The 14,283-nt window shown below is 46.7% G+C and overlaps 1 protein-coding gene across 1 annotated transcript in view; it reads left to right on the forward strand.

The window, feature by feature from the left end:
• LOC144265976 (scavenger receptor cysteine-rich type 1 protein M130-like) overlaps nucleotides 1-13,936 on the forward strand; it is a 31,801-nt gene extending 17,865 nt beyond the window's left edge. Inside the window, 9 exon segments of the mRNA XM_077819122.1 lie at nucleotides 1,631-1,693; nucleotides 1,780-2,094; nucleotides 2,441-2,476; nucleotides 2,844-2,981; nucleotides 3,854-3,934; nucleotides 6,469-6,552; nucleotides 8,577-8,666; nucleotides 9,760-9,912; nucleotides 13,812-13,936. Of these exon segments, the coding sequence (XP_077675248.1) occupies nucleotides 1,631-1,693; nucleotides 1,780-2,094; nucleotides 2,441-2,476; nucleotides 2,844-2,981; nucleotides 3,854-3,934; nucleotides 6,469-6,552; nucleotides 8,577-8,666; nucleotides 9,760-9,912; nucleotides 13,812-13,936 (1,085 nt within the window).
• The last annotated feature ends 347 nt before the right edge of the window (nucleotides 13,937-14,283 follow it).

Below are 14,283 nucleotides of genomic sequence, written 5' to 3' on the forward strand. Positions count from 1 at the left end.
TAGGGGCCGCTGGACCCAGCAGAGCCCAGCTCGCACATAGAAGACACTGCTGGGAGGAGGGGGAGGAAGCTAGAGGGTTCCCAACAGCTGCAGTTCCCAGCACACCCTGAGGGAAGGAGATGGTGGCATGCAGGAAACTCCACACAAGCTGGGGACCCAGCATGAGACTGTTTCTTCCTCTTGATCCCTGGGCTCTGAGGGGTAGGGGGCAGGTGTCTGGGCTGGGGGGGGGGCATGACTGAGCTCTGCGAGGGAGGGAGCAGGTATCTTGGCAAAGGGGGGGGCGCCGCGGCTGGGCTCCGGGGGCGGGAAGGTGTGGGAATCTGGGCCAGGGGGCCCCCGCATCTGGGCTCTGGGTGGGAGGGGGTTCGGGTCTCTGAGGGAGGCGAGGGGGCAGAGAAACAGGAACTGGGTTGTCATAGGGGTTTCTTTAACTCTCTACTCCTGGGGAATTTTTGTCTGTGTCTGTATTGTTACAGACATACTTGCTGACAGGTATTTTGAAATAAATTACCAAAATAATTGAAACTGGCATGATTATATAGTGTTATTTTGACAAATAAAATTTGCAGAATTTTAAAATATTGTGCACAGAATTTTTAACATTTTGGTGCAGAATTCCCCCAGGAGTAGACTAAAGAACATCAATAGTGTGCCTTTATGGTTAAAAATCTTCCTGGGAATAACAATCTGAGGTCTGGGCTGTGAAGTCCATTGATAGATCCGTGTCCGAAGCATGATTTATATTACTGTAACACCTAAAGTCCCCAAGGCCTCAATGCACCAGGCACTGTAAAAACACCGACTGAGAGAGGCACTGCCATATGGAGTTTACAGCTGAGACAGACAAGGCAGGTGAGAGGAGATGCAGAGGGACATGGAGATGAATTAACTTGGCCAAGATCACACAACAGATTGAAGGCAGAGACAAAGATAAAACACAGGTCTTTTAAGTCCTAGTCTAGTGCCATAACCAGTGTCAATATACTGCCTCTCAGTGTGGGAAGGTACAGACCTGCAACTCCTACATAGCTCGTTCTGAGTATTAATATTCCTCTTCTATTGGTTCCTGCAGTGATGAAGGTGCATTTCAATTCATGTGTCTGTTTACATTCCAGTCACTGTGCAGGGGATTCAGGGATGTTGTCTGAGTGGGGAGATGGAGTAGATTCCAGGCTGGTCTACACTAGAAAATTAAGTCGACCCTGCTAATTTGCGCCGGGGGAAATCCATGCCCCTGAGCGATGTCATTAAACCAACCTAAATGCCATGTAAACAGCACTAGGTCAGGGATGCGTATTACCTACACTGAGAACCCCTCCCTCTGGCATAGGTCGTGTGTACTCTGAAGTGGTGCAGCTGTGCCATTGTAGCATTTCAAGTGTAGACAAACCCTTAGATATACTGTCCTGCCAGTTACATAAAGACACGTGCATGCCAGCTGGGAACTGATCAAAGATTTCAAAATCCAGAGAAACACCAGAAGAGCTAATTATCCCAATTACCAGATTTTAGCTTTTGGCCAGTTTATAAAGTGCTGGTATTGGGGTTTGAAATACCAGTAAACCCTACGGTATCCTGCAGCACACATGCTGCCCAGTCCAGTCACCTCAGTGTTTTATCTCCATAGGTGGGAAAGGGAAACCATCTCAGAATCCATTTGCTGAATGCCCGAACTCTACAGACTGCACAGGTATCTCTGCCTCTCTGTGTCTCCTCCTCAGTCCCTAAGGACATTCCCAGCTGTCCCAGTAACATGTGAGGTTTCTGTATTTCCAGACCAGGAGAAGTTACGTGTCGTGGGAGGAGAGGACAGATGCTCGGGGAGAGTGGAGGTTTGGTACCGTGGCTCCTGGGGAACAGTCTGTGATGACTCCTGGGACATGGCGGATGCTAACGTTGTGTGTAAACAACTGGGCTGTGGATCTGCTGTATCTGCTCCGGGCAAGGCTGCATTCGGTGAGGGGACTGGTCCCATCTGGGTGGAGATGTTGAACTGCAGAGGGACAGAGTCATCTCTCTGGGACTGTCCTGCCAAGCCCTGGGGTGAGAGTAACTGTGGTCATAAGGAAGATGCTGCAGTGAATTGCTCAGGTGAGTGACAGGAGATGTTTCTGCTTTATTATATAATTTTTAAGGGGGAGCAGGTGTCACAGCAGCTGGGTCCCCATTCCTGCCCACAGACCAGGCCTCCTTTTTCCTTAAAAGACAGGATGTGTTGGGACTTTTTTTTATTCTAAAGTGCTAGGGCATCAGATAACGTTGCTTCCTTTATCCGGCACAGGCTAAGCCGCTAAGCCTGTGCTGCTGTGAGGAATATATCATGGGTGAAATGTAGGTGATGTGCAGAGCACATGGGGACTCAGAGGAACAATCACGTAACAGCATGTCATCACCCCCTCACTCCGCGCTCCAACTCTCCTTCCTTTTCCCCTTGCAGGCGTGACAGAGACAACAGCTTCACCGGCTACAACAGGTAACACATTCTCTTCCAAGCAAGGGTTAAATTTACCTACTGCCAGGCTCGCAGGGGAATGAGCTGGAACCTCCACCCTAAGAAAATGAGCTTCTTTACACAGAGTGTGAAATCTAAGGGTGAATGACACCCGGGTGGGAGCTGCAGGCCGTGCTGAGCAGGACGATTCCTGTCTATTGGTTCTAGCCCCCAGTGCAGGGCCCACGATTTAAACAGCAGCCTGTGAGCTGCCCCCATGGTGTACAGACTGGGTCCCAGGCCATTACCCTGCTTCCTAGGTGGTTCAATAATACACTGGTGAGCTCCTCTGGGCCCCCCTGACTCTCACAGAATAATCTCTCCCTGTCGCATGTTCATTTCCACCCAGCTCCCCCGCGCCGCCCTCCAACCGACAGTGGGAGAGTCACGGTGCCCGTGGTCATCTGCATTATCCTGGGGGTCCTGCTCTGCCTGCTGTTAATCATCCTGGGGGCACAGGTGCAAAGGGCCAGGGCACAGCACAGAGGTGGGTCCTGATTAGTGTCACTGTCTGAAATGCCTCTGCAATAGCGGGGGAGCTGCAGGTGTGAAGAGGGGCATTGGCAGAACTATGAGGGGACCTCAGGTCTATGCTAAGTCCTGTCTTATTTAATATTGTCATTGATGATCTGGCTGTAGAAATGACCAGGAGAGCAATAACTCTTTCAGATGACACTAAGCTGGGGGCATTTGAGAGCAGTGGTGACAGAGAAATAATAAATAGGGGATTAGAAAGACTGTAAATATTGACAAAAAATAGAGATCACATTTGGGAAAGTACAAGAAAGTGCATGTGAGGGAGGACAGTGAACAGAGAGACTCAGTAGGAGGGAGGGTTTGAGGAAGAAGAAATGCTGGAAAAGAGCTTGGGTGATAATGGCCAAAAAATCAAAGACAATTCCAATATTTGGCACTTTTCATTTTTTAAAAGGTGCAAAGACATTTGCTAGTTAATGCCCACACAGTCCCTAGGCAGCATGTGTAGAAGTACTAAGTATATATATGTAAGTGCTATTTTGCTCATAGCTGTAAACACCAGTTTGGGAGAGAAATTATTTCAGGTGATACCAGGGAGAATAATAAAGATTTAATGAGATTAATGTACAATGGGAAAATTTTAGGCTAAATATGAGGAGAGACTTGTGACAGTGAACTAGCCCGTGGGAACCATCTTCAAAGGATTGTTGTGGAAAGGAACATGGTCTCCGTCGCCTTTCAAATGTAGACTGGACAGAGCATTAGGAATGTGCTGTAGGGATCAGTCCTGGACTGGCCCCAGGGCACAGGACTGGATGATCTAATAGGGTTTCCTATCTATAGTTTCTATGACCCTATGTAAACACTGTCCTTTTTCTTCAGGTGCCACAAGACCCTCAGATCCCGTGTATGAGGAGATTGATTATAACCTGATGGGAGAGAAGCAGATATTGGGTCACTCAGGTGTGTGTCTCATTCCTACTGAACTTTCCATCTTGAGACCATGACCCACAGCTAGATATCCTCAGCCACCAGCTCTGTGAACCCTGGACTGCTGTGGGCATTGGGCCCGTGAAGAGACCAGTTATTGAACTCATGTAGGTGCAGTGACAGATTAGCCACTGGGCCAACGGGGCCTGTGCCCAGGGTCCCTGGACAATTACGGGGCTCTGGAAAAATCAGTGCTCCCACACCACGATCTGCTTTGCCTGCCTCTCCTGCCGGGGAACGGGATCAGGTACAGAGTTTGCCTCACTCCATATGCCTGCGTGGCACTCCTGCCAGGGAGGGGGGAAGCCCCCACAACCTGACCCCGCTTCTCGGCAGGAGCGCCAGGGGCAGAGGCAGGGGACTACTGATAGAAAGGGTGGGGAGGGGCTCCCACTTGCTCTGGCCCAGGGCCCCACAAAACAGTAATCTGCATCTGGTTAGGTGAACCTAAGAAAAAGGTAAAAGAATCACACCTGCAAAATCAGGATGGAAGGTAGCTTTATAGGGTAATAAAAAGATTGAAAACACAGAGGATTCCCTTCTGGGGTCAGCTTCACAGTTACAAAAACAGGAATGAAACTACCTCTGTAGCATAGGGAAATTCACAAGCCAAAACAAGAAATAACCTAACGCATTTCCTTGCACTACTTACAGTTTCTGTGGTTTTAGATGGATTATTCCAGGTATATGTTTCAGAAGATATTGTACCTGCTTGGCTTCTCCCTCCATCCGGAGAAGGAACAACATACAGAACAACAAACAAATCCTTCCCCCCTAGATTTGACAGGTTTCAGAGTAGCAACCGTGTTAGTCTGTATCCTCAAAAAGAAAAGGAGTACTTGTGGCACCTTAGAGACTAACAAATTTATTTGAGCATAAGCTTTCATGAGCTACAGCTCACTTCATCGGATTTGAAAGTATCTTCTTTTCTTATTGGTCCTTCTGGTCAGGTGCCAGCTAGGTTATTTGAACTGCTTAACCCTTTACAGGTAAGGTAATCCAGTACAGCTGCCAAGGAGAGATTTTATGATACTTCATAATAAAGATTGCTACCCTTCCCCCTATATTCAGGACAGGGAGAGGAAGTACTTTTCTTTAAGAAGTGGTGTTACCTGTACAATTTATGACTCCGCCCCTACCCTCCCTCGTGGGTACTCAGGGCATAATATAGGGCTCCCCCCATCCTCATGGGTTCTCAGGGCATAAGGGACCCAACTTTATCCGTCCGTGGGCTCAAGACTCTACCCCTCTGTTGGCTCAGGGCTAACACCCATTCCGGATGGATTCAGAACATACTAAATATCCTTAAACATGTACAAGTATTTATTAACAATTAGCAACAAATCAACAAAATACACACACCAAGCATCTTATGCTCACCACTCCCAATAAAACAGATGGACGTCTCCTGATGGCCAGTCAGGGTCGTGTTGTTTGTGCTCTGGCTTCTGCACAGTCTTGTCCTGCAAGGTTAAAAAGTCCTAGCAGCTTTGGTCTTGAGCTGTATCCTAGAGTTAAGTTCCAACAAGCTTGTCTTTTGACCCTCATTATGTAATTAAAATAAGGATTTCTCTTATCTATACCTTAACCAATTATTTTACTTAAAACATAGCTATGTAAAAACACTAACCAATCATTTGCACTATATGGGGATTCACACAAGCAAGCATGTGCACTATTTCATGAAATAACAAAACTAGCTTTGGTCGTTGTGTCAGTTTCTTTACTGAAAGCTGAAAGTAGTGTCTGCTGACTATTTAGGTGTATTTTTAATGTGGCTAGCTTGTTTTTCCTTAATTCTGATTCAGAAAGGTATTTAGATGAAAATGTATTGTGATTTGTTTCATAATGACTTTTCAAGTTGCTTGCTTTGTAATGAGCGAGCGATGCATTGCGGATAAGGCCCAGGGGTTTGCCACCTTTAATAGTGAATCAAAATCTTCCTCCCAATCTGATTTAAAACTTTGGTTTTCTTCTTCATACTTGTGTTTCTTACAATCTGAAGATGTCATTGTTATCCACGAAATTAACATAGGGTTAAAACTTAAATCTAAAACTATTCAAATGTGACATATGAACAGTAAACACAGCCTGTATTCTGCAGAATGCGGGGAGATCACAAACACCCGAAGTCAACGCAGCACAACTTTTGAATACAGAATGATGCAATTTCCGGACATAATGCACATATGAGTGAGAGCTTCTCTTTCTGTGAATCTCACTCTCACACTATCGGGTTCACTCAGTAGGAAAGAAAACCAATTTTGAAATTCTTTCACTGATTTGTATAGCTTTTTTAAAAAATTGGTGTTAATATTAATTTTAACCACAACTTGTGTTAGACCGTAGTTTCTTCACGGGTTGCACTTCAACTGTAGAAGAGCCTTGGTCTGGGTATGCCTGGAATATACTGATGCTGTAAATCCTGCTCTAGGACCCGAGTGCATCAGCCAGCGGTCAGTTTAGCTGCTCTCACTTTGATAACATCTCATTTGTTGTCTCTCCAGTCTCCTATGCAGAGGATTCAGTGACGAAGCTGCAGTATTACACCGGGGACAGTAAGGGGGAAAACGATTCTGGATCAGAACAAGGTAATGGGGTAAGGTGGCATACAAAGACTCAAATCTGGGTGGAGAATTTAATTTCCACAGCATTTTCTGTAAAGGCTGTCATTTCCCCTCACTCGATTTCATGGCCCAGCACTGATTGTATCCCTTCTGATGGGATCAGATTTAACCAGACTTTCAAAGATTTCTGATGAACCCTGTAATGGAAATATGCGATCAAATCCTGGCTCTTCCTGTGTGCAGTTCATGGTACCCTCCCCCACAGGAGGAGCTGCAAGGAATGGGGCCCAGAAATATTTGCTTGCAATGGAAGAATCTGAATTTCACATCTGGCACCGAGCATTAAACAAAACGCTAATCTGTTCCCATGGTCTTACCCACCTGCTTCCATGGCATGAACACAAGCCCGAATCACAATCTAGCCCATATAATCTTAGAGATTTTACACCATGTTTATATAGTCCAGTTGGATTCACAAAGGTCAGTTTTAGTGCAGCAGCTACTGTCTTCCAGTCAGTGTGTCCAGTGTTAGCTTAGCACCAGCACAGATCCAGATCCCATGGAAGGGCTTGACAACATTGCTATTGGATTCACTGGGGATGGGCCCCAAACTATTTATGAGAAAGTAAAGGTTGCTGTGACACTGCACCCCATATTCTTCATAGTGATATTATAATATGATTATGGAATAATTATGAAACATTTTGTACAAGACAGGTCATGTAAGGTGTCATTGGAAAAGTTATGATTTGCTGAATATGATTATCCTATTTGTATGCATGTATCATTTTTGTATCTGAAGTTATAAATATTGACTATGGATCTGTATTGGGCTTACTCTGGAACACACCTACAGCCAGCCTTTCAGGTACTATAATGAAGAAGGCAGACAGTGCCAATGGCTCATCAACAAAGACAATGGGCTGTGGAATAGCTTAAACTTCCTGAGAACGCTCCAGACAGCCTGTAAGTAATGGCTGCTATGACTCAGCAAGGTATGCAAGGGCATGTGACCAAGCCACATGACTCTGAACTCCATTTTGGGATGTCTGTATTTTTCCACAAACTGGCCTGGGAACCAAGATTAAAACATATGGTCCTGCCATATGCTAAACCTATATAAGGCAAGAAGTGACATCATCCGTGGTTCTTCACTCCCGACACAAGAAGACTCCTAAAGGAAAAAAGACTGAACTGGGGGAAGAGCTGAACCCAGGCTAAAGGGATTTCTAGCCTGTGTATGAAAACCTTGGGATTCCTAGCTGTAAAGCAAATGCAGCTTTTACCTTGAGAATCTGCAAGCCTGCTTGTATCATCAGTCAGGATGAGAAATTAAGTCAAATCCTATCCTTCTAGTATGCATTTTTGTTTATTTGCTAGGTAATTTGATTTGATCTGTTTGTTATCATGTATAATCACTTAAAATCTATCTTTTGTAGTTAGTAAACTTGTTTTTTCTTTATCTAAATGAGTGAGTTGGAATGAAATGCTTGGAAATGTAAGCTCAAGGAGCAAAGGCTGTTGCATTTCCTGTGCACATTGAGGGGGAGGCAAACTGGATAATAAATTCATAGTGGCCGGGGTTTGAACCGGGGCAGGGTGGTACAGCTCTGGGGTCCTGGACTGGGAAGCCGGCAGTTGTTTTGGCTGTAGCCTCTCTATTTTTGGTTCATACAGTGGCTGGTCAGAGAGCCTGCATGTAACTGCAGCTGGGTGTGATGCTGGTGGAAGTGTAGGTCTGGGAGTGGGTCTGCAGCTTGTCACAGCAACACAGTGTGAGAGGGACCCCAGGCAGGTGAGTCAGAGGGCTCAGTGATACCCCAGTTCCAGGTGGCACCCCAGAGGGAACCTGTCACAGTGACACCACTCCTAGTTTGCAGAACGTCCATGACTTTCCCTTTTCTCCTTGATCACCCTGTGACTTCTCCTACAAACACCATAATAAACAGCCTGGACTCCAATGCAACAGGCACTTAATGGGGAACTAGAAACCTGCTCAGGAACTGGGTGTGTTCAGAGGGAGCTGAGTGTTGTGTTTGCTTTTCCAGAGGGCGCTTCCCCTGGGGGGTCTCAGTTGGATTACGATAACGTGGAGGAGCCTGCATTGAATGATGACCCCCAGACTCCAGCCGACCAAGGTGAGGAGTGAATCTGCCTTCTGGGAGCAGCATTATCCCAGGAAAAAGTTAATAATATTGTCTTTGTAGACACAAAAATTGTGCTTTATGGGTTTGCTCTTGTAAGGTGCTGAGCATCTTCAGTCCCGCTGCGATCAGTGGGAGCTCAGAGTGCTCAGCACTTCACAGGATCAAGCCTTCTGCAAGCAGCTGTTTGACAAACTCTTCTCCCATAAAGCATGGCTGTGTGCAACGGTTTAGTCCAGAGATGCACTGAGAGGACCAAGAAGTAGCAAAGCATGTGGTGCCGCAGGTCAGAATAGAGGCACATTAGCCAACCAGTGTGACTCTAGAAGAAGGTTGTTCTCCCCCTGCCCACACTGCCCGATTCCAGTCACTGATCCCTGGCCCTCACTTTCACGTGCACTAACATTACTCACAATATTAGGGGACAATCTCTCTGGGCTCAGCCCTCTGATCTGCAGTAACGGTCCCTCTCCACCATTCCTGCCTTTGCTGGGTCCACTGATCTAGATGTGAGTTTCACATGCACTGTGAGATGTGAAGGGATGTACAGATTTCACACACAGACCCATATCTTGTCCTGAACTGGTGGCACAGCTTCCAGAGGCTGCAGATCGAGGGTGGTTTATGGGCCAGACTAGTTCAGGGAAATGGAACAAAACAAGATTTGAATCATAATTGAAAATTTAGGAAGTGGGTGATAAACAGATCAAATTAAAGTGTCATGTATCTGTTACTAATTACTAATTGATATATAATTAGTATAATAACAAATTACAGTGCAGAAATCTTCCTCTGACATAGACCCTACCCCCACCCACCTCTTTCCAGATCTCCCACATCCCCACCTGGGTTTCTGCTTTAGGTTCCATCCAGCAATTTACAGACACATCAAGTCCTTAAAATGTGTCAGATAAATGTGACCTGTATAAAATTCCTCTGACACTGAGGTTGCGAGGGGAGAAGGGTACTTATGATCTCTTATCGTTGTGGGAGTGTCAGTACCTCGGGGCTCTTCCTACCTCGTGTATAATTTATTTCTCTATTCAGTGGAAGGTCTCTTCTCATTACCATTAATTCTCTGTTTCAGAGGGCCCTACCTTGCCTGGAGATGTCCCAGGGGATAGTTATGACGATATCAGAGAAGTTTCCGACCCTGAAGATGATTCTGGTTCAGGGCAGTGTGCCCCAGAAGTTACTTGGGCCCCTGGAGAGAGTGACAAGAACAGGGATTCACGGAGAGGTGAGTTGGGGAAAAGCCCTGTTGCAATTCTTGCAGTTTGATTGCTAGTATCATTATGGCTTGGTATACACTACAGAGTTAGGTCAATGTAAGGCAGCTTACGTCGACCTAATTATGACACTACACACTACAGCCTTGCTCCTGCTGATGTAAGTGCTCTACTACACCAACATAATAACTCCACCTCCATGAGAGGCATGGGGCTTATGTAAGTGCAGTTAGGGTGATGCAATGTCTGTGTAGACACTGCCTCAAGTACATCAGCTGATGGCTGTCATTCCTGTCAATTTCATGGCTCCATGCTAGACAAAATTGACAAAAAAAAACTGGGTTGGGAGCTCCCTGCTCCCAGCCAGGCTACACTCGCCCTGTTCCCTACTCCGAGCTGGGTGGTGCCTGACAAGCTCCCACACTCCTTTCTCCCAGCCGCACTGCACCTGCCTGGCTCCCCACTCCCAGCTGGGCTGCTGCCTGGGCTCCCAGGAGCCACCTGGACAACAGGCACAGAGCTCCCCGCCAGGAGCCCAGGGGGCCAGCCACACTTCTGGAAGCAGGGCGTGGGGATCTGGCTCCCAACAGAGGGAAGCCAAGAGATATGGGGCAACCAGGCTCCTCAGCCCCCCACACTGCCCGTCTTAAGTTTGTGGAAGAGCTCCTGGTGAGGACCCACACGATGGGCAGAAGGAGGACAGCGTGTACATAAACCATCGCAGTAATTACTGCGGTGGCGTAAGTGACCTAAGATAGGCCAGCTTAAATTTCTAGTGTAGACTTGCCCGATATTTGGTAAAAGATGCAGCTCCTAGACTTAGATGGTTACATGATAATCTCAGCTTTCAGTTTAGAAAAGGAAGTTTTCTAGCCCTCATGGTTGCAGAAAGAAGCCTCAAATTGTTAGGGGCTTATTGCTTCACCCGCTTCCTTCCCTGGTCCTTCTCGCATGACAGAGAGCAACAATACCCGAAGTCCAAAGGTGCAAACAATTCGATGTTTATTGGGGTGAACTTCCAGCAAGCATGATTCCAGTTTCCTTCCTTAGTGTCCTCCTTCCCAGCTCTGACACCACAGAGCCTTACACCTGTGTCCTTGTTCCCATTCCTGCCCTTAGCCAAACATGATTCCAATTTCCTTACCCCCATTCCCTGTTCCCATCTCCCCCTTTAGCAAAACATGATTCCAATTTCCTTACCCACATTCCCTGTTCCCATCACCCCCTTTAGCAAAACATGATTCCAATTTCCTTACTCACATTCCCTGTTCCCATCACCCCCTTTAGCAAAACATGATTCCAATTTCCTTACCCACATTCCCTGTTCCCATTTTCCCCACACACCCACCCACTCACTTCCTGATTGACTGCAGGCTATATAGTAAAACTTGAGTTCTGCTTTGCTATACCTTAACCAATCATTTTCCTGAAATTTAACTAACCAATCCTAACTTATTGTAACATAATTATGTAACCAATTATATCCCACCACCTTAATTAGTTTACACCCAGCAAAATTAATTATACAGCAGACAGGAACAATCACAGAACCAGACAGAGATTATACAGACAAACAATAGCAAAGTGGGAACTATAATGACAAGACAATACAGAAGTGAGGATTTCACATCCCAGCTATTGATAAGTGAGTTCTTGCCAGACAGGATGCTATCAAACTAAGTTTCCTTATACATTTTCTAGGCACTTCCCTTTTTCTGGAGGTGATAGGCACTATCAGGACAGGATTGTATTCCTAACAGCCCCATAGCACCTTATTTCAATGTGACTAGTTTGGAATGTGAGGATGTGACTGTTCGCTTCCTAGCTTATGGCTGCCTCTGCTGCTTAGCCAAAGGCCTTAGCCTAAGCACAGGGCCTCAAACTGTCACAGTAAGAGAAGGACCTTACACCGGCAGACAGTGATTTTGATTCTTTCTTTTATACCTCTAGAACTAGCCAAGTGATAAGAATACACCTAAATTCTTAAAGTACAGGCCTTTGCAGACAGGCCTGAATATCTATATCCTAACACAAATCATGAACCAAGTTTAACCTAAAGGCTTAGAACCAGAAGACAAACAGAAACCAAAAGGAAACCAAAATGTTTTTTTCATCTCAAGATTTTTAAGCCAATCTCATGATATGTGAGGTCTTACTCCTGATTTCCAAACACTTGGAGATGGCAGTGCTGGAAATGTCCATGTTTCCCCGTGACCCACAGGAACAATCTCCAGGTGGGAATGTGGGTTATGCAGCAAGGAAGTGACGCTGGCCAAAACGATGGCTGTGAGGAGTCTTCTCTCCTTGTCTCTGTGCGTGGACACATTTGAGATAAAAATTGCAGAAAACGTTGCTGGGCCTATGCATTGGGAGCAAATAACCTGGGACAGCCTCTATTGACCACTAGAGGTCACTGTCACTTCACTAAAATACAGCTATTGTTCAACTAATCTTCTCAGCTGTATCCGACTCTGACTTCTGCTAAACACTTTTAAATGGACTGAAATACATGATGATTCCTAGATAAGGCCCTAATCCTGCAAACACTGGAGCCCACTTGTCACTCTCATCATATGAATATTCTCACTGACTCAAGGGTGGCACCAGCCTCTTCCTGGTGAGGGGACTGAGGTGGGCCAGACAGAAAACGCTGCGCGCGGGGGGTGGGGGGGGTCTGTGCTCCTCCTCACCATGAGGTCCCACCCCTCTCTGTTGCCCTGCCCCCGGGCCAGGTTGCAGGCTGGAAGCCAGAGCCAGCCAGTGCCAGGCACTGGCTGATTGCAGCCGTTAAAAGCTGTCCAGGCAGGGAGACCTGGCTCCCGGCTAACAGAACCCTTGGGAGGCGGGGCCCAGGAGCCTGGGCCAGAGCAGGTCAGTCTAGGCCACTGTGGGGAGCTCCAGACTGTCCACCTGCCCTGGATGGCTCATCTCGGCAGGCAGGGACATGGGCTGGGGGCTGCTGTTGGGCACCCCGGCAGCCCACCTGGGCTTACTTCTCTGCTGCTGCTGGAGCTGGGCACCCAGCCAGAAGCTGCCACTCTCTCCACTCTGCCTTCAGAGCTAGTTGACTGGAGAGTGGCAGCTGCTACTGGGTGGCTATGGGGATGCTAAGACAAATTTTGGGGTGGATATAGCCTCTGCAAGCCCCACCCTAGTGCCAACTTCAGTGGGACTGTCCAGATCAGCAAAGTTACATGAGTCTATTTGCAGGATCAGGACCTGAGTGTCTTTTCTCCAAACAAGGTGGCAGTGCCCTGGATGGTAACGGGAAGAGGAGGGCCCTGAGATGAGGTTAGTTAGTGGCCTGGCTTCAGGTTTGAAACCATGCTCTTCAATATGCAAATAGCTCCATTAGCATTGTACCAGAGCACCTCACAGTCTGAGGCTGGGGGCTGAGCTTCCACTTTGTACCTCAGAGGAAAGTGTGTTGGGATGAAATGTGCATTTCATTGTACTTGATGGGAATAACATGTAAACATGTATTGTGTGGGCAGGATGAACTCTATGACATCCTCCCCTTTTGTGTTACTTGCCTTTGCATGTCCCCTGGGGTAGGGACCCTGCCCTGCTCCTCCCCCCCAGGTCTCACCTGGCACATGTCCCCTTAGGGACTATGCCAGCTATCAGGAGTTAGAGCAGTCCCTACTGAATCATCAGGAAGGTGTCATCAAGTCACTGACATCCCCACACTTCTGCACCCGGCAGATCTCAGCATGGAGAGAATGTACTCCCAGATGTTTTCTTTGTGGAACAGAATGACATAATGAATTAAACCTGTCAGGATCCCAATCAGAGGAACAGAGGGGATAATTCACAGCCCATACTATAGGCTGCTCACCCATGTTAGGTGAGTGCCCATGGGTGTAGAATAGATATATTGGCTGTAATGTGCATCCTTTGATATTTTCAGATTGGAATCTGCACTCCCTAAGAAGTGAAGGGGCCTCAGGGACTGAGAGAGATGGCCCATTCCCGCCTCCTGGAGACCCGGGTTATGATGATGTTGAAGCTGTCGTCCCTAAGACATCAATATAAGAATGATTGAGTTCCAATCAAATATCCTGTGAGGATGTAAATGCTGTATGATTAGACTCTTTCTCTTCTAAATGCTAACTGGGCATGGGGGCATCAGAGATAGTCCCTGCCACGGATCTAGTTCAGTCACCTTTTATATTGGGGTTTTATGTAGTTGCAAGAAATATAAGTGTGACTGAGACGGGGTCTGTGATTTTTCCCTGTAATTTCTCATTGATCAGATTGCCTGGATCTTGTCCTGCTTTTTTATTCCTAATATTTCTTCATTGTGAATTTCTGCTTTATCATATTGAATCCTTTTAAAAAGTTGATTCCAGGAATGATGCTTCTCTCCCAAGGTGCACAAG

The sequence above is a fragment of the Eretmochelys imbricata genome, chromosome 1 (assembly GCF_965152235.1).
Source record: "Eretmochelys imbricata isolate rEreImb1 chromosome 1, rEreImb1.hap1, whole genome shotgun sequence".
NCBI lineage: Eukaryota > Metazoa > Chordata > Testudines > Cheloniidae > Eretmochelys > Eretmochelys imbricata.